The sequence below is a fragment of the Rhinoraja longicauda genome, chromosome 35 (genome assembly GCF_053455715.1).
Source record: "Rhinoraja longicauda isolate Sanriku21f chromosome 35, sRhiLon1.1, whole genome shotgun sequence".
NCBI classification, from domain to species: domain Eukaryota; kingdom Metazoa; phylum Chordata; class Chondrichthyes; order Rajiformes; family Arhynchobatidae; genus Rhinoraja; species Rhinoraja longicauda.
The window spans coordinates 14,740,922-14,762,945 of NC_135987.1; the positions used below are offsets into that span (position 1 = coordinate 14,740,922).

At 44.9% G+C, this 22,024-nt stretch overlaps 1 protein-coding gene across 1 annotated transcript in view; it reads left to right on the forward strand.

Annotated features, from left to right (window-relative positions):
- Positions 1–22,024, forward strand: part of cdh23 (cadherin-related 23) — a 694,191-nt gene that overhangs the window by 407,650 nt on the left and 264,517 nt on the right. Inside the window, exons 21-25 of the mRNA XM_078428607.1 lie at positions 2,133–2,240; positions 10,499–10,688; positions 15,758–15,903; positions 17,117–17,336; positions 18,396–18,548. Of these exons, the coding sequence (XP_078284733.1) occupies positions 2,133–2,240; positions 10,499–10,688; positions 15,758–15,903; positions 17,117–17,336; positions 18,396–18,548 (817 nt within the window). The remainder of the gene's footprint in view (positions 1–2,132; positions 2,241–10,498; positions 10,689–15,757; positions 15,904–17,116; positions 17,337–18,395; positions 18,549–22,024) is intronic.

Genomic DNA, 22,024 nt, shown 5'->3' on the forward strand with positions numbered 1-22,024 from the left:
CCGCCATTCATTGTGATCATGGCTGATCGTCCACAATCAATAACCCATGCCTGCCTTCTCCCCATATCCCTAGATTCCACTAGCCCCTAGAGCTCCATCGAACTCTCTCTTAAATCCATCCAGTAATTTGGCCTCCACTGCCCCTTGTGGCAGAGAATTCCACAAATTCACAACTCTCTGGGTGAAAAAGTTCCTTCTCACCTCAGTTTTAAATGGCCTCCCCTTTATTCTAAGACTGTGGCCCCTGGTTCTGGACTCCCCCAACATTGGGAACATTTTTCCTGCATCTAGCTTGTCCAGTCCTTTTATCCAGTGGGTCAATGTGCAAAGAGATGTTCAGCCGGTTGGATGACGACTCGTTGGAAATCAGAACAAAATGTGATCTTTGTGAAACATGCGGAGAGTTTTCCGGGGTGGATGATTTCACTTTAGTGCCTGCCTAGATATTGAGGCTGATGAGAATGGTGTGAGAGTTGGCATTGACTAGTTGGGACCAAGGGTGTCAGGGGTTATGGGGAGAAGGCAGGAGAATGGGGTTGAGGGGGAAAGATAGATCAGCCATGATTGAATGGCGGAGTAGACTTGATGGGGCGAATGGCCTAATTCTGCTCCTAGACTTATGTACTTTTAAGACATAAGAAACTACGATAATCGGGGGGGTATTGTTGCAGAATAAGGGTTCATCCATTTCATTTGGAGATGATGAGAAATCACCTCTCTCAGCGAGTTGTCTCCATGCTGTACTGTATCTCTAAACTAAACATAACTTGTACCTTCTGTCCCTTACTGTTACAATTGGGCAGGTATCTGGTGTCAATGGGAGCTTATTTTATATAGGCATCGCATTGACTTCCAGGGTCCAGTCAAGTCCAATACATGAATCTCCAGGAAAAAGCACTCTAATGCCCCCTAATCTCACGCGTTGGTCGAAATCTGTGTAGTTGTAAAGCTACAGTAACTAAGAATGTCGTTGTTTCGGAGCCAGTACTTATGACAATTAAACACTCTTGACTCTTCAACCAAACCCCACTTTATTCCATCTATCCTCACGGCCAACGTGTAGTTTATTATTATTGTCACGTGTGTCGAGGTACAATGAAAAGCTGTTTTGTCGCGTGCTGTTCAGTCAAAGAAAAGACCTTTACATGATTACAATCAAGCCGTCCACAGTTTACAGGTACAGGATAAAGGTGATTAGTTCAGTCACATTACCCATCCATCTTAGCTTTCGAAAAAAACAAAGTCAATTATTCTGCCTGATCATTCTCTGCTCAGTGCTCAACACCACAATGCCTCTCCCGGCTTTTATCTTGCCCGTGTTAATAAAGGAATTGTCAGCAGTCCTGTGCCATCGACCCAAAGCAATTGCAGTGCTTCCCACCTCAGTCTGTCTGCCTTCAGTCTTTTGTTCACAGCCAGCACACTGTTTTGCTTCAGCTGATGAGCAAGATAACTTTCCCATTCCCTCTCCATCGCTGGACGAAGGCCGGGACAGAAAATCACCGGACTTTGTCACGTGGTCAGTTGGTTGTGAGCTTGGACTCGATCCGTCCATCCTTTCATTCGACATGGATGCCCTTTTCTTAAGGATAGCGGAGTCAGGGGGTATGGGGAGAAGGCAGGAACGGGGTATTGATTGAGAATGATCAGCCATGATCACATTGAATGGCGGTGCTGGCTCGAAGGGCCGAATGGCCTCCTCCTGCACCTATTGTCTATTGTTTCTTACTCCTGTCCTGTGGCTCTGCTGGAGAGATTTTCAGCGTGGATAGCACCTGGCCCATTAATATTTTTACCTTGCAAAGACTAAAACATGTTTTTGACCTTTGTCGGGATAATGATCACAGCAATTTTTAAGGACTTGCGTTTCTTGGATAAGGAAAGACAAGCTGCTGAACATTCCAGGAGAGAATGCAAGGCTCTGAACAAAGAGTGTTGAGCATGGCCAATGAGGCTGCTTAAATCAAGAGCAAATTTTATTGTTTTGAAAGGGGTTTCTGGTTGATAAATTCCAGCTAACAGTTAAAAAGAGGGCAGCATCATTCATTCTGAAGGCTTTATATGGTGAAGAAATTGCCTCCTTCCAGTAGCTAATACTTTGATCATTTAAGGCGTTTTCTGCATTGTTTCAGGTGAACATAACTCTGCTTGACATTAATGACAATCGCCCAGTTTGGAAGGATGAGCCATACTTGGTCAATGTGGTTGAAATGTCACCTGTTGACACAGATGTCATAACTGTAAGTATTGTATTATTACTGCTACAAATATCTGAACCTGCACATCAGATTAAAGCAGAAAATGTTGTATATACTCAAGAGATCTGTGGAGAGAGAAGTGATCTTTCACTTGTTCTTTCTCTCTCTCTCTATATATATATATGTATACATATCTGTTTTATCTCTGTTTGCTTTGTTGTTACCTTTTCCCATCTAACACTGATCTTTTCCTTAAACTCCACCACCTTTGATGTTTGATTCTCACACCTTACACTTCCTTATCTCTGTACCTCCTGACTCGGTCTGAAGGGTCTCGACCCAAAACGTCACCCATTCCTTCTCTCCAGAGATGCTGCCTGTCCCGCTGAGTTCCTCCACCCATGGCCCTCACTAGCTCCCTCTCTCCTTCTCCCAAACTCCATGACTGAAGTTCAGTATTTGATGGCATGTGCATTTATCTCAGTGTCATACTTTGTCAACTGATTTGCCTTACATACATGACCTGAAATCAGGCAGGAAACATGTGATAGAGTTGGACAGAGGGTAGAGCAAATTTACAATGATGATGTCCAAGCTTAAATATTATAACCAGCTGGCGAGATTGTCGAGGCGTACTTTTTTGTTGCAGGACAGAAATCGGAAGGATGATTCCATGGAGCTAGCTAAATGGGTCTAGAGTATTTAATTATAAAATGCATTGGATATGAACCAGAACAATTACATTCTTGCTGCAGCTGTACAGACACATTAGCCGCAACAACGACATGATTTTTGCAATAAATTATGAGTTATTCTAAGTAAGCTAAACCCTAATAATGTAAAAAGTCAAAGGACACCAAGGAGCCAAGGCAGTGCAATGTCAGTAATGGTCCAGGGCAGTGGTAGGGTTATGGTTTGGGTTGACCAGCCTGGTTCAAAGTAGGTGAAGGAGTAGGCCATTCGGCCCTTCGAACCAGCACTGCTATTCAATATGATCATGGCTGATCATCCAAAATCAGTACCAAGGCAGTGCAATGTGAGTAATGGTCCAGGGCAGTTATGGTTTGGGTTGGGTAGGGTTATGGTTTGGGTTGCCAGCCTGGTTCAAAAGCCTGTAGGAAGGAACTGCAGATGCTGGTTTACACCGAAGATGGACCCAAATTGCTGGAGTAACTCAGCGGGACGGGCAGCATCTGTGGAGAGAAGGAATGGGGTGACATTTCAGGTCGAGACCCTCCTTCAGACTGAGAGTCAGGGGAAAGGGAAATGAGAGACATAGGCGGCAATATAGAGATATAGAACAAACAAATTAAAGATATGCAAAAAAGTAGTAGGAGAGCAACAGTTCAACAACAGAGCTTTATTTGTCATTCGGTACCAAGGTACCGAACGAAACTACATAGCAGTCATACACAAAAAAGAACACAAGACACATGACCCCAACACAAACGTCCATCACAGTGACTCCAAACATCCCCTCACTGTGAGCAGAAGGAATCACAGAGTGGGAGCAGTAAAAGAGGGTGCTGCAGGACTCTCGTCAGAGAGAGGAGGAGAACGTCTTCAGAGTAGGCATACCTTGAGATTTTGCAGTGGATCGGATAAAATGTGTAGGAAGGAACTGCAGATGCGGGTTTACACTGAAGATAGACACAAAATCGTGGAGTAACAGTGAGTCAGGAAGCATCTCTGGAGAGAAGGAATGGGAGACGTCACTGGAGAGAAGGAATGGGTGACTTCTCTGATTGGTGTTTATTGATAAAAACCAGTAGAGGTAAGGAACATTGTTTCCACCTGAAGAGTAATGGTGGTCTGGAATTTGCTGCTTGAAAGGGCAATGGAGGCAGGGACTCTCATCACTCCTAAACAGCAAGGAAAGATTCTTGGAAATTTGTAATCGGCAAGACTACAAAGTGAGAGCTAGGAAGATGGGATTCACTCAAATAGATATTTTTTTGTCCATCATAGACACGATGAATAGATGGTGTCCCACTGTGTCATGTTTCTACACCTCAATAATAATGAATTAAAACTGCACGCAGGCCATTCACAGTAGCACGTTACTAGTAAGTTCCTGTCATGATTTTCTGCAGAGTAGCAGTCACCCATTTCATTCACTGAACCAATGCATGTGCTTATTTTTGAGCGATGAGGAGAGGTGATTGATTATTAAGTGTTAAGTACTTGAGTGGAATAGAGAGCTAACTTAGCTTATCTTTTTCAAAAGGCTTTGGCAACATTTATTGCACAGTAGTTCATCAGACTTGATGCTTGCAAGATGGATGTTTTAGAAATGCCATTTGAGTATTAAAGTGATTGCAGGGTAGGTTTAATATAAATGCTCTTCCTGACTTCCAAGTATTTAAATTAATGATAGGATGACACTGTGTTTTGATGATATACTCACTACAAAAGTGTCCTTGTTGTACAGACCAAAAATAATTGAACAATTAAATATCACAATGCATCTGTGATTATATTCATATTGGCGTCTGTGGAATCACCTCCATGAATCTTCACCTTCTCAAGCCGAAACAATTAAATAGAGAATTGGCAGAGCCTTGCGCATAAACCCATAACACGGTGAGTTGATAATTGAGGGAGAGCGAGGATTAGTTATGACAGCTAATTTTCTAGGCAATGTTTCTTGGAGAGAATCACACAGTGACTAAATTTGACAGGGTTGTGGAGTGATTTTTTTTGTTGCTACCTTGTTGTTGCTTTGTTCATAATGCTGATAAGCAAGCTGTTAAGTAGCTGCTTTATCTGTGATTTACTTTGCCTGAAAGGCAGACATATTTATTTTCTTCCTTATCATGTGTCTCGACAGTCTTAATACTAATCATGCAGTTTGAAGTGTAATTGTAACTATGTCAACAAATGGAGCAGCCATTTTGCAATGAATCAGTCCTAGAGAGAATAAGATGAATTGCTTGTCATCTATTTCTCTTTTGGTGTTGTTGTTTATAGTAAGGAGCTCCATTGACCCCAAGTTCAATTCTGACTTCTGGTGCTCTTTGTGTAGAATTTACATGTTCTCCCTGTGACTACATGGGTCTCCCCCGAGTGTCCCCACAAATGTGCAGGTTGGTAGGTTGATGTAAATGAATGGCCGACACAAAAAGCTGGAGTAACTCAGCAGGACAGACAGCATCTCTGGACAAAAAGGATCAGGCGACGTTTCGGGTCGAGACCCTTCTTCAGACTGAGAGTCGGGGGAAAGGGAAACGAGAGATGTAGACGTTGATGGAGAGAGATATGGAACAAATGAATGAAAGATATGCAAAAAGGTGTTGATGATAAAGGAAAATGGCCATTGTTAGCCGTGTGCTAGGTGAAAACGAGTTACAGACAATGAGACTGTTAGGGTCAATGTAAATGAATGGTTCCTCGTGTAAATGATTGGTAGAGTCAAAAGGTGAATGAATGGGAATGTGGAGAGAATACAATGGGATGAAGAATACAATCAGTCTGAAGAAGGGTCTCGACCCGAAACGTCACCCATTCCTTCTCTCCCGAGATGCTGCCTGACCTGCTGAGTTACTCCGGCATTTTGTGAATAAATCGATTTGTACCAGCATCTGCAGTTATTTTCTTATACAATGGGATGAATATTGGAATCGTGTAAAGCAGTGGCTAATGGTCCACATGGATTCAGTGGGGGCCTTAGAAACATAGAAAGTAGGCGAAGGAGTAGGCCATTCGGCCCTTCGAACCAGCACTGCTACTCAATATGATCATGGCTGATCTTCCAAAATCAGTACCAAGGCAGTGCAATGTGAGTAATGGTCCAGGGCAGTGGTAGGGTTATGGTTTGGGTTGCCAGCCTGGTTCAAAAGCCTGTAGGAAGGAACTGCAGATGCTGGTTTACACCGAAGATGGACCCAAATTGCTGGAGTAACTCAGCGAGACAGGCAGCATCTCTGGAGAGAAGGAATGGGGTGACGTTTCAGGTCGAGACCCTTCTTCAGACTGAGAGTCAGGGGAAAGGGAAATGAGAGATATAGGCGGCAAGATAGAGAGATATAGAACAAACAAATGAAAGATATGCAAAAATGTCCCTGCTTTCTCCCCATACTCCTTGATTCCGTTAGCCCAGCCCATGTTCTCCTTTCCCCCGCAATCTTTCGCTATCAGGGTTAAAGTGTACTGCCGAGTTGTCACAAAGTCCACACTCTGGATCAGCGTTATCTTGCCAATGTCCTTGTCAATTGCAAACCTACTGAACAAAAAAGTTTTTTTCTGCAACACAAAGAAGCGAAGATGGCTAAAGCTCATTGTAATATACTTGTACTAGAAAAATTGTAAATAGGTGCAGGAGTAGGCCATTCAGCCCTTTGAGCCAGCACTGCCATTCAATATGATCATGGCTGATCATCCTAAGTCAGTGTCTCGTTCCTGCTTTCTCCCTAGATCCCTTGATTCCGTTAGCCCTAAGAGCTAAATCTAACTCTTGAAAACATCCAGTGAATTGGTCTCCACTGCCTTCTGTGGCAGAGAATTCCACAGATTCACAACTCTCTGGGTGAAAACATTTTTCCTCATCTCAGTCCTAAATGGCCTACCCCTTATTCTTAAACTGTGACCCCTGGTTCTGGACTCCCCCAACATGGGGAACATTTTTGCTGCACCTAGCCTGTCCAATCCCTTAAGAATTGTATACGTTTCTATAAGATCCCCTCTCATCCTTCTAAATTCCAGTGAATACAAGCCCAGTGAATACTAGATTATAGGTAACTTCACAGATCATGGCTGATCTGTTTTTGATCTCCGCACAGTTTTTACCAGCCTGCTCCCCAAGGGTGAAAAAAATCTGCTTATCTCTGCCTCCAAATCTGTCCATGGAAATCAATTCCAAAGAATCACAACCTTTTGAGAGGAGAGATCACTGTTCATCTCTTAAAAGAAAGGCTCCTTATTGGAGCCATGAGGAGGAATTTCTTTAGTCAGAGGGTGGTGAATCTGTCATTGCCACAGAAGGCTGTGGAGGCCAAGTCAATAGATATTTTTAAGGTAGAGATTGACAGGTTCTTGGTTAGTAGGGAGGTCAGGGTTTGTCAGGAGAAGAGGTAACGATTGATTAGCCATGATTGAATGGTGGAGTAGACATGATGGGCCAAATGCCCTAATTCTGTTGCTATAATTTAGGAACATGATCTTATTCTTGAAATGTTGTCCCCTGTTTCTGGGGTCGCCCATGAAGGAAGTTATTCACTCAGCATCTACCACCTTAATTTCCCCCCCCCCCCCCCCTCTCCAGAATCTTGTGTCTTTCAATAAGATCTTCTCTCCTTTTAAACTCCAATGAGTTTTGACCCAGGCTGTTCTGACATCCACATAAAAACAACCATTTCATGCCAGAAATCAACCTGGTGAACCTTTCCAGAACTGCTTCCAATGCAAGTATGCCCCTCATTAAATGGGGAGCTCTAGATTGTACACAGTGCTCCAGATGTGGTCTCACCACATCCTACATCGCTGTACAATGACTTTCCCATTCCATTCGTTGCTATGAAGGTAGTTTTGTTATTACGACATAGTTGCTTCCGAAGAAACCTTATATTATGCAAAATCATGTTATAAAAACAATCATGTCAGTGGGGAAAAAAGGTGTTCGGGGCAAGAGAGTTTCAGACGAGCAATAACAATGTTATTTTTCATGCACTATATTCAAAACACAAATATTTTAATAGGACAAGTTTATTTTGGTTACTGCAAGCTAAAAATACTAAAGACTATATGTTGCATTGTTTGGTAGAGCATAATTGCACAAGTGTCAGAAAAAGCAACTGCATGTCTATTTTAATGGCCACATTAAACTGTGAAACATGCAGCCTGTATTCTTTAGGGACAATGGTGCCTAATTACTGCAGGGAGGTTACTTGGAAACTGTTTTTGTTTCTCAACAAAGACTTGTTTTTGCCCAAGGCAGTATTTTTTACTGCTTGTCAATTGCCAAAGTGACCTTTCTAGTTCTTGGTCAAAACTTGTGCTGTAACCAAAATATCATATCATATCATATATATACAGCCGGAAACAGGCCTTTTCGGCCCTCCAAGTCCGTGCCGCCCAGTGATCCCCGTACATTAACACTATCCTACACACACTAGGGACAATTTTTTTACATTTACCCAGCCAATTAACCTACATACCTGTACGTCTTTGGACCTGTACGTCAAAATGACCCAAACAAAGCAAATAGTGTCCCTAAAACATCAACAGCCTTGTATCTGATCCTCATAATGGAAACACACAGGTTATAGCAGAACAACCTGTACTTATTATAGGCAGACACAAAATGCTGGAGTAACTCAGCGGGTCAGGCAGCATCTCGGGAGAGAAGGAATGGGTGATGTTTTGGGTCGAGACCCTTCTTCAGATTTCAGTTTGAAGAAGGGTCTCGGCCGGAAACGTCAGCCATTCCTTCTCTCCTGAGATGCTGCCTGACCCGCTGAGTTACTCCAGCATTTTGTGACTACCTTTGATTTAAACCAGCATCTGCAGATTTTTTTCCTGCACTTATTATACTTGCATTCTCAGCTTCTCCTGTACCCCCACTGGATTCTCTTGTTTTTCATGATTAAGCAATATTCTACATTTAATGATTTCTAACTTTTGCCTTCAATTGAGGGCGTGCAGCGTAGGGCTATTGAGGGCATGCAGCGTAGGTTTACTAGGTTAATTCCCGGAATGGCGGGACTAACATATGTTGAAAGACTGGAGCGACTAGGCTTGTATACACTGGAATTTAGAAGGATTAGAGGAGACATTAGAGGTTGGACACATTAGAGGCAGGAAACATGTTCCCAATGTTGGGGGAGTCCAGAACAAGGGGCCACAGTTTAAGAATAAGGGGTAGGCCATTTAGAACTGAGATGAGGAAAAACTTTTTCAGTCAGAGAGTTGTGAATCTGTGGAATTCTCTGCCTCAGAAGGCAGTGGAGGCCAATTCTCTGAATGCATTCAAGAGAGAGCTGGATAGAGCACTTAAGGATAGCGGAGTCAGGGGGTATGGGGAGAAGGCAGGAACGGGATACTGATTGAGAATGATCAGCCATGATCACATTGAATGGCGGTGCTGGCTCGAAGGGCCGAATGGCCTCCTCCTGCACCTATTGTCTATTTCTCTCTACAGTTCCTGCTCCCCTTTTCTCTTTCCCTGATTACCTCCTGTCCCATCCACATCTTTCCAAAACCCTGGTGCTGTGGTAATCCTGAATCTTGGCTCTTGAACAACTTTGTCATGAAGGAACAATAGGTTAAAAATGAAGCTTTTATTGCATTCTTTAAATTCCAGTGAATATTGGCAGTCTAACCAGTTACTTTGAACCTGATGTGCATTCATAAAAAGCTGTTTTTTAAATTATTGATCCACCATCTGTCCTAATTTACCATTTTGTTCCTATCCTCTACTGTGTCCTTAATTTATATATTCTATTTTTATTCTCTGTCTCCTTATTAAACTTAATTTTCAGTCTGGAGTTTTCTCTCTCTCCCTCCCAAACCCTCTCACCTCTCTCTCCAGTCATTAATCTAGTGTCACGTATGTGGCTAAGTGTTCCTGGCCAGAAGGTATTTAAGCATGATTCTGATTCCTTTAATCTCTTTCCATTCTTTATATCATCTACAATCCCCTCAAGGTATTGCTCAGACCTCAAATATCTTTAGTCCTGCAAGGTGTCTAATACTCTAGACTACTGGCAGCTAAGTTCTTAAGCTCTGAAATTCCTTGCCCATCAGGCAAGAGGTACAGAAGTGTGAAAACACATACTTCTAGATTCAGGGGCAGATACTCCTAGATTCTAGAGTTTCTTCCCAGGTGTTATGAGGCAAGTGAACCATCAATTTGCCTGATAACAGCCAACTAGAGAATGATCCCGACCTCCCTTCTCTCTCATTGAAGACCTTTGAATTATCTTTAATCGGACTTTATCTTGCACTAAACGCTATTCCCTTTATCCTGGATCTGTGTGCTGTGAATGGCTTGATTGTAATCATGTAGAGTGTTTTTGCTGACTGGATAGCATGCACCAAAAGGATTTTCATGGTACCTCAGTACACGTGACAATAATAAACTAAATTAAAGTTGCCTTTGCTGCTTCAAACTACTCCTTAAAGCCCACCTTCTTGACCAACCATTTGGAAATTGGCCTCAGCATTCATTGTCTTGTGTTGCTCGTTCTCAAATCTTGTTTGTGAATCTCTCTGGGGCATTTTCCTAGGGGAAAGGTTGCCCACCTTGTATCTACTGCTGCTGAGCCATATAATTAATAACAAGGTCCACTGCATCTCTTCCACAGGTGTCGGCCTTTGACCCAGACCTGGCTGAGAACGGCTCTGTGGTGTACACCATCAGCCCTCCAAACCCATTCTATCGAATAAGCAGAACCACGGGGAAGATCCGAACTTCAGGAGCAGTGTTGGACCGAGAGAATAAGGATGCCAGGGATGCTGAAAGGATGAGAAAAATCGTTGTTTCAGCCACGGACCGTGAGTAATAAGGAAGCTCATTGAGCAATTAAGACGTCATATTGCACTTTGCTACATGTGCCTTCCAATAGTCAAAGTATTTTATGTCCAATTACTATTGCAACGTTTAGACAGGTAGATGGATAGGACAAGTTTAGAGGGGATATATGGGCCAAATGGAGGTAGTTGGGACCAGTACAGATGTGACATGTTGGCCGGTATGGGCAAGTTGGGCTGAAGGACCTGTTTCCTTGTTGCAGGACTATGACTCTATAATATGGTAACTATTACTCAGCATGCATGTGTGTTCCAGTCATGTGTGTCCCAGCCACATGAAGAGTGGTTTATATAATGTTGAAGCTGTGTAAGATAATCGGGCAACATTGGCCTCTGATTGTTTCAACTCTCGCCCTGAGTAACTCGCACAGATTTTTTCACTACATATAGCTCAAGTTTACTCTAAATAGGAAAGTGGTTGGGACAAAAGATCGAGAGTTGGTGGCTGGAGATGTGGTAGACAATAGACAATAGATAATAGGTGCAGGAGGAGGCCATTCGGCCCTTCGAGCCAGCACCGCCATTCAATGTGATCATGGCTGATCATTCTCAATCAGTACCCCGTTCCTGCCTTCTCCCCATACCCCCTAACTCCGCTATCCTTAAGAGCTCTATCTGGAAAATGGACACAAAATGCTGGAGTAACTCAGCGGGACAGGCAACATCTTTGGAGAGAAAGAATGGGTGAGGTTTCTCATCATTTCTCGACCCGAAACATCACCCATTCCTTCTCACCAGAGATGCTGCCTGTCCCGCTGAGTTGCTCCAGCTTTTTGTGTCTATCTTCGGTTTAAACCAGCATCTGCAGTTCCTTCTTACACATATGGTCTGGAAGATGCTGGGAGGATAGTGACAATCTGAGATGTAGGTCATGTGGAATCTGAAAGTCATCACCAATAGCTGTGTGGGACTGCAAAACAATGCATTGTGAAATCCACAGATGTGAAATCAACTGGGGTGTCCAACTTGAAGCATGGCTTGTAGCACGGCGAGCAGACCTGAGGGTGACACCGTGGAACAGCAATCGAGCTGCTGCCTCACACCGCCAATGGCCCGGGTTTGATACTGACTATGGGTGCTGTCTGTACAGAGTTTGTACGTTCTCCCTGTGACCCTGTGGGTTTTCTCCAGGTGCTTCGGTTTCATCCCACGTCCCGAAGATTTGCAGGTTAATTGGTTAATTGGTTTCTCTAAATTCCCGCCAGTGTGTAGGATAGAACTAGTGTACAGGCAATCTTTGGTTAGCATGAACTCGATGGACCGAAGGACCTGTTTCCATGCTGTATCTCAAAAACCATGCTCTTAATACTGATGGGTTTGTAGTGATAATAATCCCATATTTGTGAAAATGTTTGTGCTGGAAAAGGAACTGTTTATCTGAAGAAGGGTCTCGACCCGAAACGTCACCCATTCCTTCTCTCCCGAGATGCTGCCTGACCTGCTGAGCTACTCCAGCATTTTGTGAATAAATCGATTTGTACCAGCATCTGCAGTTATTTTCTTATACTGTTTATCTCCAACCTTGGGTTCTGGTGTATGGTGACTGACCAGTTGAACTAATTTGTATCAAACCTTTGTGTAGGAAAATATTTTTAGATAGTGTTGATGATTAAGGCCTGGTGCTCGTTGGTGGGGGTCATGGTCCAAGGATAGGTAGGAGGAGGTGTCTGAGAGTTGTCGTCCGGCCTTGGTCCGGTAGAGGTCATCTGAAGAAGGGTCTCGACCCGAAACGTCACCCATTCCCTCTCTCCTAGATGCTGCCTGACCTGCTGAGTTACTCCAGCGTTTTGTGATACCTTGATCTTTCAAACCTTTGGTCTTTGAGCCTTCCCTTCCAGTATTCAAGAGAACCATGATGCATGATACCCATGGGCCCCTTCCTTATCCTGAATGTAATCCACATTATAGACTTGAACTCCTTTGTGGTCAGTTCATTCATTCCCCGATAATCCCTCAAACATTTCCATTGAACGAGGGAACCCTTGGAACACAGGAGGCTTTGGAGACCGGAGACCGATCTTCCTCGGTCCTTTCAGGGGTGACTGCATTGCCAGTGGTCCATCAGTCAAGTGAAAGTTCACACCAAGATCCCTCACGTGGTCATCGAAACATAGAAACATAGAAAATAGGTGCAGGAGTAGGCCATTTGGCCCTTCGAGCCTGTACGCACCGCCATTCAATATGATCATGGCTGATCATCCAGCTCAGTAACCTGTACCTGCCTTCTCTCTATACCCCCTGATCCCTTTAGCCACAAGGGCCACAAGGGAGTTTCCCCTCAATTATTTATTATTTACTCCTCTAAAGACTGGTTCTCTGGGCAGAATCATTTTGAACAATGCAACCTGGAAGTGCACAAATTGGAAGCATGATTTACTTGTGCATTTACTGCAGAGATGCATTGACAGCATGACTTAGAAAGTGTCGTAGAAGATGTTCCCTTCAGCATTTGCAGAGTGTGACGTTTATAATCAAGGAAGGACAGCTGCCATCTGCTTATCAGTGTGGTCTTGTTCTGTAAATGTATGGCGGTTCACTCAGATCCTGAGGAGGGGAAGTGTGTAGGTATTGATGTATTCAGAAAAGTATAGCATACAGTGCCACTATACCAACTGATCAAAGTCCTTTCCTTCTATGCCTGCTGTAAAACCGGAGGTGCTACATTTGAGTACTGCCACAACTCAGCAAAAGATAGGCTCCTTGTTTGCATTGGTGAAGAAGTGTATTTTTTATTCTCTTTCCACTCTGGGCTTTCTGCCTGTCGATGCCATTCCCTGCAAGTGTTACTGTGCATGTGTTATGCTGCTGACGTCCCTCTGACAGGAGAACCTGTTATGTCGCTAACTTGACTTGCCATTGTGTTTGGACTCCTCTCTCCTCCCTCGGCATTGGTCTGCGTTGCAGCTGGTCCTGTAATTGGGCAACCGCACTCCGTGAGCCATCATCCTCACGGAGCAGAAAATAAACAAATACAGCAGAGAAGGTCTACAAATAAAGGAGCTGAGGCTAAGAACCAACTCTGCGCAGTTTGTAACCTGATCTCTTATGCGCCTTGCTTGCTGACAATGCATTTATTAGCATTAATCACAGAAGCGGGGCACTATCGAGACATCATTTTCAATGAACAAAATTTGCCTTTTATCTCATGACTTCTGCAATTCAGTCGGTACTCAGTGCCGAGCATCGGGACTCACATGGTGTCATACACATGGTTATATCAGCTCCCTCCACAGAAAGGTGCGAGACTTCTTCCAAGTCCATGGCTATTTTTATACTCGCTGACAGAAGGTTCTTTTCATCCTCCTTCAGCCAACCCCGTCAACATGTCTTTCCAATTCCCAATTAAATCTTTCAAGCACCACCGAAACTCTCCCAATGTTTTTATGCACAGCCTCAATGGTTTTGATTTTGTTAATCCCAGCCCATGACATTCCTGAATTTATTTATTCTACCAATCGTGTGAAGAAGGGTCCCAACTTCAAAACATCACCTATCCATGTTCCCCAGACATTATCCACTGAGTTATTCCAGCATTATGTGTTTCTTTCGTAAACCAGCATCTGCATTTCCTTTTATTCACAAAGTGCTGGAGTAACTCAGCAGGTCAGGCAGCATCTCGGGAGAGAAGGAATGGGTGACGTTTCGGGTCGAGACCCTTCTTCAGACTGATGTCAGGGGGGCGGGACAAAGGAAGGATATAGATGGAGACAGGAAGATAGAGGGAGATCTGGGAAGGAGGAGGGGAAGGGAGGGACAGAGGAGCTATCTAAAGTTGGAGAAGTCGACGTTCATACCACCGGGCTGCAAACTGCCCAGGCGAAATATGAGGTGCTGTTCCTCCAATTTCCGGTGGGCCTCACTATGGCACTGGAGGAGGCCCATGACAGAAAGGTCAGACTGGGAATGGGAGGGGGAGTTAAAGTGCTCGGCCACCGGGAGATCAGTTTTGTTAATGCGGACCGAGCGCAAGTGTTCAGCGAAGCGATCGGCGAGCTTGCGCTTGGTTTCGCCGATGTAAATAAGTTGACATCTAGAGCAGCGGATGCAATAGATGAGGTTGGAGGAGGTGCAGGTGAACCTTTGTCTCACCTGGAAAGACTGTTTGGGTCCTTGGATGGAGTTGAGGGGGGAGGTAAAGGGACAGGTGTTGCATTTCGTGCGGTTGCAGGGGAAAGTGCCCGGGGTTGGGGTGGTTTGGGTAGGAAGGGACGAGTGGACCAGGGAGTTACGGAGGGAACGGTCTCTGCGGAACGCAGAGAGGGGAGGGGATGGGAAGATATGGCCAGTGGTGGGGTCCCGTTGTAGGTGACGGAAATGTTGGTGGATGATATGTTGGATCCGCTGGCTGGTGGGGTGGAAGGTGAGAACGAGGGGGATTCTGTCCTTGTTGCGAGTGGGGGGATGGGGAGCAAGAGCGGAGCTGCGGGATGTAGAAGAGACCCTAGTGAGAGCCTCATCTATAATGGTGGAGGGGAAGCCCCGTTTTCTGAAGAACGAGGACATCTCAGAAGCCCTTTGCTCATCTGCATTTCCTTGTTTCCACCTCGTCTGCCCGCAAAGATCCCACAAACCCCACCGAGATGCAAAATCAGCGCTGGTCAAAGCAGACATTTAGATCTTCAATAGGCCTGCAAAAGCCTTGCATGAAGGCCGCGGACTGACCTTGCATCCCTTGGCTCTTTGCAGGATATTTACGTGCACAGAGCAGTCGTTTTAAAATAACATGCTCTTTGTAAAGCATTTGATGGTGTTCAAGACTTGTGATAATATGTTGAAGATAGACTCGAAGTGCTGGAGTGACTCAGCAGGGTCAGGCAGCATCTCTGGAGAGAAGGAATGGATGACGTTTCGGGGTCGAGACCTTTCTTCAGGCCGGCAATAATATGCCGATCTTGGTCCATTTCCAATGAAAGTAGCAGGACTCATCCAAATTACAGTTCCCACCGCCCCAAGCCTCCGTTCGTGAGCTCAGACTGTTTGTAATGCTGTCGCCGGTAACCATGGTGCCCTTATCTGTGTTATTTCCATTGCAGGGGGAAGGCCAGCTCTCAAAGCCAGCAGCAGAACCGTTGTTTCCGTCAACCTGTTGGATCTCAATGACAACGACCCGGCTTTCCAAAATTTGCCGTTCACCGCTGAAGTGCGTGAAGGTCTACCCACAGCCTCGTCCATTTTCCAGGTAGCTGTTTTAGACCTGCGTGCAAAGCCGCCTCCACTTTAAAACGTGGAGCGTGCATTTCTTCCCCTGCTTCAGAGAGGGGCAGACATTTCTCTAGTGACTGGGGAGGACTGGGCTAAGTCTTTCCTTGATCTATGATTAAAACCACAGTCAAACCACACTAAACCCAGTTCTGAATAAATTAAATGTCAATCTATTGACGACCAGGAATGAAGCACTAGTTTAGAAGCACTCGTATACTTAGTGTGACACACATTGCTCTTGCCACAGTTGAATATTTTATTGGAAACGTAGTGGTCATGTTACTGTGCTCGACATCCGTATGTCTGGATCAACCGCTTGGATGCGTGAATTAGTGATCACACTACAGTTGCTGGCAAACTCCAATTCACTTAATTCTATCCAGGATTAAATGCTGCTTCTGGTGGTCATCCATACGGGTGGAAAAATCGTCTGGTTCACAAACTCAGTGAAGATTCTTACCTGGTCTTGAAATGGCCATGCAAGCCCATTGGTTCAATGGAACAGTTAGAAATGGCCAGTAAATCCCAGGCAAATCCATATCTGGGAATTAATCTATGAATGAATAAATATGGAAGAAATGTATTCACAAAATGCTGGAGTAACTCAGCAGGTCAGGCAGCATCTCAGGAGAGAAGGAATGGGCGGCGTTTCGGGTCTGAATAGACAATAGACAATAGGTGCAGGAGGAGGCCATTCGACCCTTCGAGCCAGCACCGCCATTCAATGTGATCATGGCTGATCATTCTCAATCAGTACCCCGTTCCTGCCTCTCCCCATACCCCCTGACTCCGCTATCCTTAAGAGCTCTATCTAGCTCTCTCTTGAATGCATTCAGAGAGGGTGAAGAAGGGTCTCGACCCGAAACGTCGCCCATTCCTTCTCTCCTGAGATGCTGCCTGACCTGCTGAGTTACTCCAGCATTTTGTAAATAAATACCTTCGATTTGTACCAGCTTCTGCAGTTATTTTCTTACAATATGGAAGAAATAGCTTCTGTCACCTTTACATCTTCTAACATTGATGTTTTATGGATGCCTTTCAAGGCGGGAGAGATCTATCCCCATTCCAATTCCCAATTCTTAGTTCCCATTCGCCATTTGTGAGAAAGCTCCTTGCACGCGCTCCAGTGACCTTGATCGGTTTTTCCACTTTCTGTTTCTGTTCAGTTAACTTCAACACTCTGCCCTCAGGTATCGGTGCTGGATCCAGACGAAGGTTTGAATGGACTGGTCGTGTACTCAATGCAAGTGGGCATGCCCCGATTGGACTTTGTGTTGAACTCCAGCTCTGGCGTGATCACCTCCACAGTGGTGCTGGACCGCGAGAGGATTGCCGAGTATTACCTGCGGTTGGTGGCCAGTGATGCAGGAGCAGTGCCACGGAGTTCCACCAGCACCCTGACTGTAAGAGGTAAGCAGCAACAGTGCTGGGTATCCTGCAATCATGAGTCGACTCTTAACACTGCAACATCTCTGTTCCACTTTCAAGGCTGTGGTCAGGACATGTGAAGGAAAGTTCTCTGCTTGCCTGGGTGAGTGCAGCTCCAGCAACACCCAAGAAGCACAAATCGTTCCAGCCCACTTGACCATCACCCTATCCACTACCTACACATGACCTGTGCAGTGAATGGCAGGGCATCTGGAGAGTGTTGTAGAGCAGGGGGGGGGGGAAGGAGTGCAGGTACTTAGTTCCTTGAAAGTGGCATCACAGGTAGACAGGGTGGTTAAGAAGGCTTTCAGCACATTGACCTTCGACAATAGACAATAGGTGCAGGAGGAGGCCATTCGGCCCTTCGAGCCAGCACCGCCATTCAATGTGATCATGGTTGATCATTCTCAATCAGTACCCCGTTCCTGCCTTCTCCCCATACCCCCTGACTCCGCTATCCTTAAGAGCTCTATCCAGCTCTCTCTTGAATGCATTCAGAGAATTGGCCTCCACTGCCCTCTGAGGCAGAGAATTCCACAGATTCACAACTCTGACTGAAAAAGTTTTTCCTCATCTCAGTTCTAAATGGCCTACCCCTTATTCTTAAACTGTGGCCCCTTGTTCTGGACTCCCCCAACATTGGGAACATGTTTCCTGCCTCTAACGTGTCCAATCCCTTAATAATCATATTCGTTTCGATAAGATCTCCTCTCATCCGTCTAAATTCCAGTGTATTCCAATCAGAGCTTTGAGTGGGCAATGTGTAGGAATGAACTGCAGATGCTTCTTTTGAGGTAGACACCAAATGCTGGAGTAACTCAGCGGGACAGGCAGCATCTCTGGCGAAAAGGAATAGGTGACATTTTGGGTCGAGACCCTTCTTCAGACTGTCACTGTGCACCCTCATGCTTCTAACTTTTCATAGGGGAGGTTTCGGAAGCGGGGCTTTCTAATTCCAAAAAAACCATTCACACCTGGTGAAGAGTGAATTTGTTCTGCTGAGTTGTCATTTTGGAACACGGGTCTTGGTTGTTCTTTCAGTGATGGACGTGAATGATGAGACTCCGACGTTCCACCCAGCTGTTTACCACATCTCTCTGCTGGAGGACGTGCCCAGGGATTATGTGGTCGTTCACCTCAACTGTACCGATGCAGATGCCGGTCTTAACGCTGAGCTCAGTTACTTCATCACAGGTACGTGTCTCTCAAAAACAATAAAGCTGTGGTTTCGCCACAGAGCAAAGCCCAAAACATCTTTGCCCTATCTTCCAAGTCCACACCATTGTTTGCCAGCACACCAGTTTTAATCCACATGTTTAAATGAACATGGACAGGTACATTGATAGGAAAGGTTTAGATGGCTATGGACCAAAGGCAGGCAGGTGGGACTAGTGTAGAAGTGACACCTGGAATCGATAGGGTAAATATACAGTATTTTACTCAGAGTAGTGGAATCTAGAAACAGCGGACATAGGTTTACGGTGATGGGGGAGATTTAATAGGAACCTGAAGGACATCATTTTCTTGTCATAGAATGTAATTCAAAGAAGGCCAATTCTCGCTCACCTACACTTCTGCAGATGGGACATGTTGGCTGGCGTGGGCAATTTCCACGCTGTAAGAGTCTATGACTGTATAACTGTGGGATAAAACTAAGCTGAGCTAAATTTGGATTAAAGGCCATCGTATAACCAGGCACATATGAAGATAATTTATTTGTACATGAGTGAAGGGACCAGCAGGTAATGTTCCTGAAAGTCTTTCAACAATGATTTTCATTTTGAAGTCTTACTACCATTGAAAGCTTATTGACTTGAATTCTTAGCTCTGCCCCTCTCTTCAATATTGCTGCCTGGTCTGCCAGCTACAGGTATAATGCATCATAAGGCCATATGGGATAGGAGTAGAATTAGGCCATTCGGCCCATCAGGTCTACTCTGCCATTCAATCATGGCTGATCTATCTCTCCCTCCTAACCCCATTCTCCTGCCTTCTCCCCAGAACCTCTGACATCAACTCACTCTGTTGACTGATAAACACCTATGGTAGTTTTCTGAACATCATTTGGTGTTAATTTAAACAAATGACTGCACTTCAAAAGTAATCCAGTGTTTGCTGAAGATTTTGTTTTGTTTTGTAAAATTGAATGCATGTTTCCTGAATTACTATCATTCGTTAAACATATCCTGGTGCATGCTACACGTATATTCACAGTGGTACATCGATGTAACTTCACAAAGAGGCATAGGTCACGAACATTGAAAGAGAATGCACTAGCAAAGATAGAGTGGCGCAGGATTGACTCCAATAGATTTAGTTTAGTTTAGTTGAGGGATACAGCGGAGAAACAGGCCCTTCGGCCCATCGAGTCCACGCCGACCAGTGATCCCCGCACACTAACACTATCCTACACACACTAGGGACAATTTACATTTATAGCAAGTCAATTAACCGACAAACCTGCACGTCTTTGGAGTGCGGGAGGAAACCGAAGATCTTGGAGAAAACCCAAGCAGGTCGCGGGGAGAACGTACAAACTCCGTACAGACAGCGCCCGTAGTCAGGATCGAACCAGGGTCTCCGGCGCTGCAAGGCAGCAACTTTACCACTGCGCCACCGTTGTAGGCCATATTAGTAACATTTAGGACATAGAATAGAGAAAAATAAAGCACAGGAACAAGGCCCTTTGGCCCATAATGTCTGTGCTGAACATAATGCCAAGCTAAACTAATCCCATTTCCCTGCATGCGATCATTATCCTTCAAGTCCCTGCATATCCATGTGCCTATCAATAAGCCCCGTAAATGTCACAGCATGCCACTGTTTTCCCCGGTCACTGAATAAGAATCCAATTGCTTTGTGAAAATTGTGTGTGGAATTAACTGTGGAAAATGTATTCCTCTGGAGCTTTTGTCAATACGTGATCCCTGGTCTCATTTGGCAGAAGAAACGGTTTCTCCACTTACTTCCTAGTGCCTAATATTTTGAATGCCTCTCCTGCCAGCCTTCCTCTTCTCCAACTACAATCATTGCATCTCTAGGTTCTCCACACTACTGAAGCTCTTCATCATTGTTATCACCTACATAAAGCTCCCCAGAATTTTCTATTCTTCTGAAAGTGTAATGCGAAAGGATTATTATGATTTATTCCTTGTTGTATTAGTGCCTTTATTTACAAAGCCATGCATAACATGAACTTTCTCAACCAGTATAAACCTACACTGCCTCCTTCAGACTGTTGAATATGAATGATTCATCCGGGCCTGAATCCCCACATACTCTTTTCATAATAGAACAATACAACCCAACACTAGGCCTTTAGCCCACAATGTCTGTGCCGAACATGATACCAAGACCAACTGGTATCTGCCTTCACATAATCCATATCCCTCCACTCCCTGCAGAGCCACATGCGTAACCAAAAGTCTCTTAAATGCTGCGAACCTCAGCCTCCACCACCATCCCTGGATACACATTCCAGGCCCACATTACCCTCTGTTTAAGAATTTAAAAAACTTGCCCCTCACATCTCCTTCAAACCTTTACCCATTTACCTTAAACTTTGCCCTCTGGTATTTGAGATTTTCTTCCTGGGGAAAAGGTTCTGACTGTCTACCCTATCTAATGCCTCTCATAACTTTATACACTTCTGTCAGATCTCCCCATAACCTCCGGTATTCCAGAGAAAACAGTCCCACCTCTCCTTGTAGCGTATACCCACTAATCCATGCAGCCTTCTGGTCAACCTCCTCTGCACCCTTTCCCCGTCCTTCCTGTTTTGCGGCGATCAGGAATGCACATTAGATTCTGGCTTTGCCATGAAGTCACCTGTTAATAATCCCCATTCCTCAGGCTGATGGAGCAATTCTAGACAACATTCGGGTATGGATGTCACATGGCAAGAAGCATTCATGGCCCATCACAAAGCCAGGCAACGTCCATCCACCTCCCCTTGGCACTAATTGGCCAAGTCCACCTCCATCAACGTCCTGGGTGATCACCATTGACCAGCAACCCGAAAAGATCAACCACATCAATGCACAGCTACTAGATCAGTTCTAAAGTTAGTTATCACCTCCTGACGCTCCAGAGCTTTGCTCCGTCAGGAGCATGATGAAGGGTGTCGGGGGTTATGGGGAGAAGGCAGGCGGATGGGGTTGAGAGGGGAAGATAGATCAGCCATGATTGAATGGAAGAGCAGACTTGATGGGCCAAATGGCCTAATTCTGCTCCGAAAATCTTCCACTCGTCTGCGTGAATGTGGGGAAGCTTGATACCATCAGGACAAAGCAGCTCGCTCAATTAGTACCTTATCCACCATGCTGTGTGGGAAAATAACTGCAGATGCTGGTTCAAATGGAAGGCAGACACAAAATGGTGGAGTAACTCAGCGGGTCAGGCAACATCTCAGGAGAGAAGGAATGGGTGACGTTACTGGTCGAGACCCTTGTTCAGTCTGGAGAAGCGTCACCCATTCCTCCTAGTCAGATGTGCAGCACTTTGGTCAACGTGGGTTGTTTTTAAATGTGCTATACAAATAAATTGACTTGACTTGACTTGACTTCTCTCCTGAGATGCTGCCTGACCCGCTGAGTTACTCCAGCATTTTGTGTCTACCTTCTTTATCCACCATGCTAATCATTCATTCCTTCCACTATTAGCGCACAGTG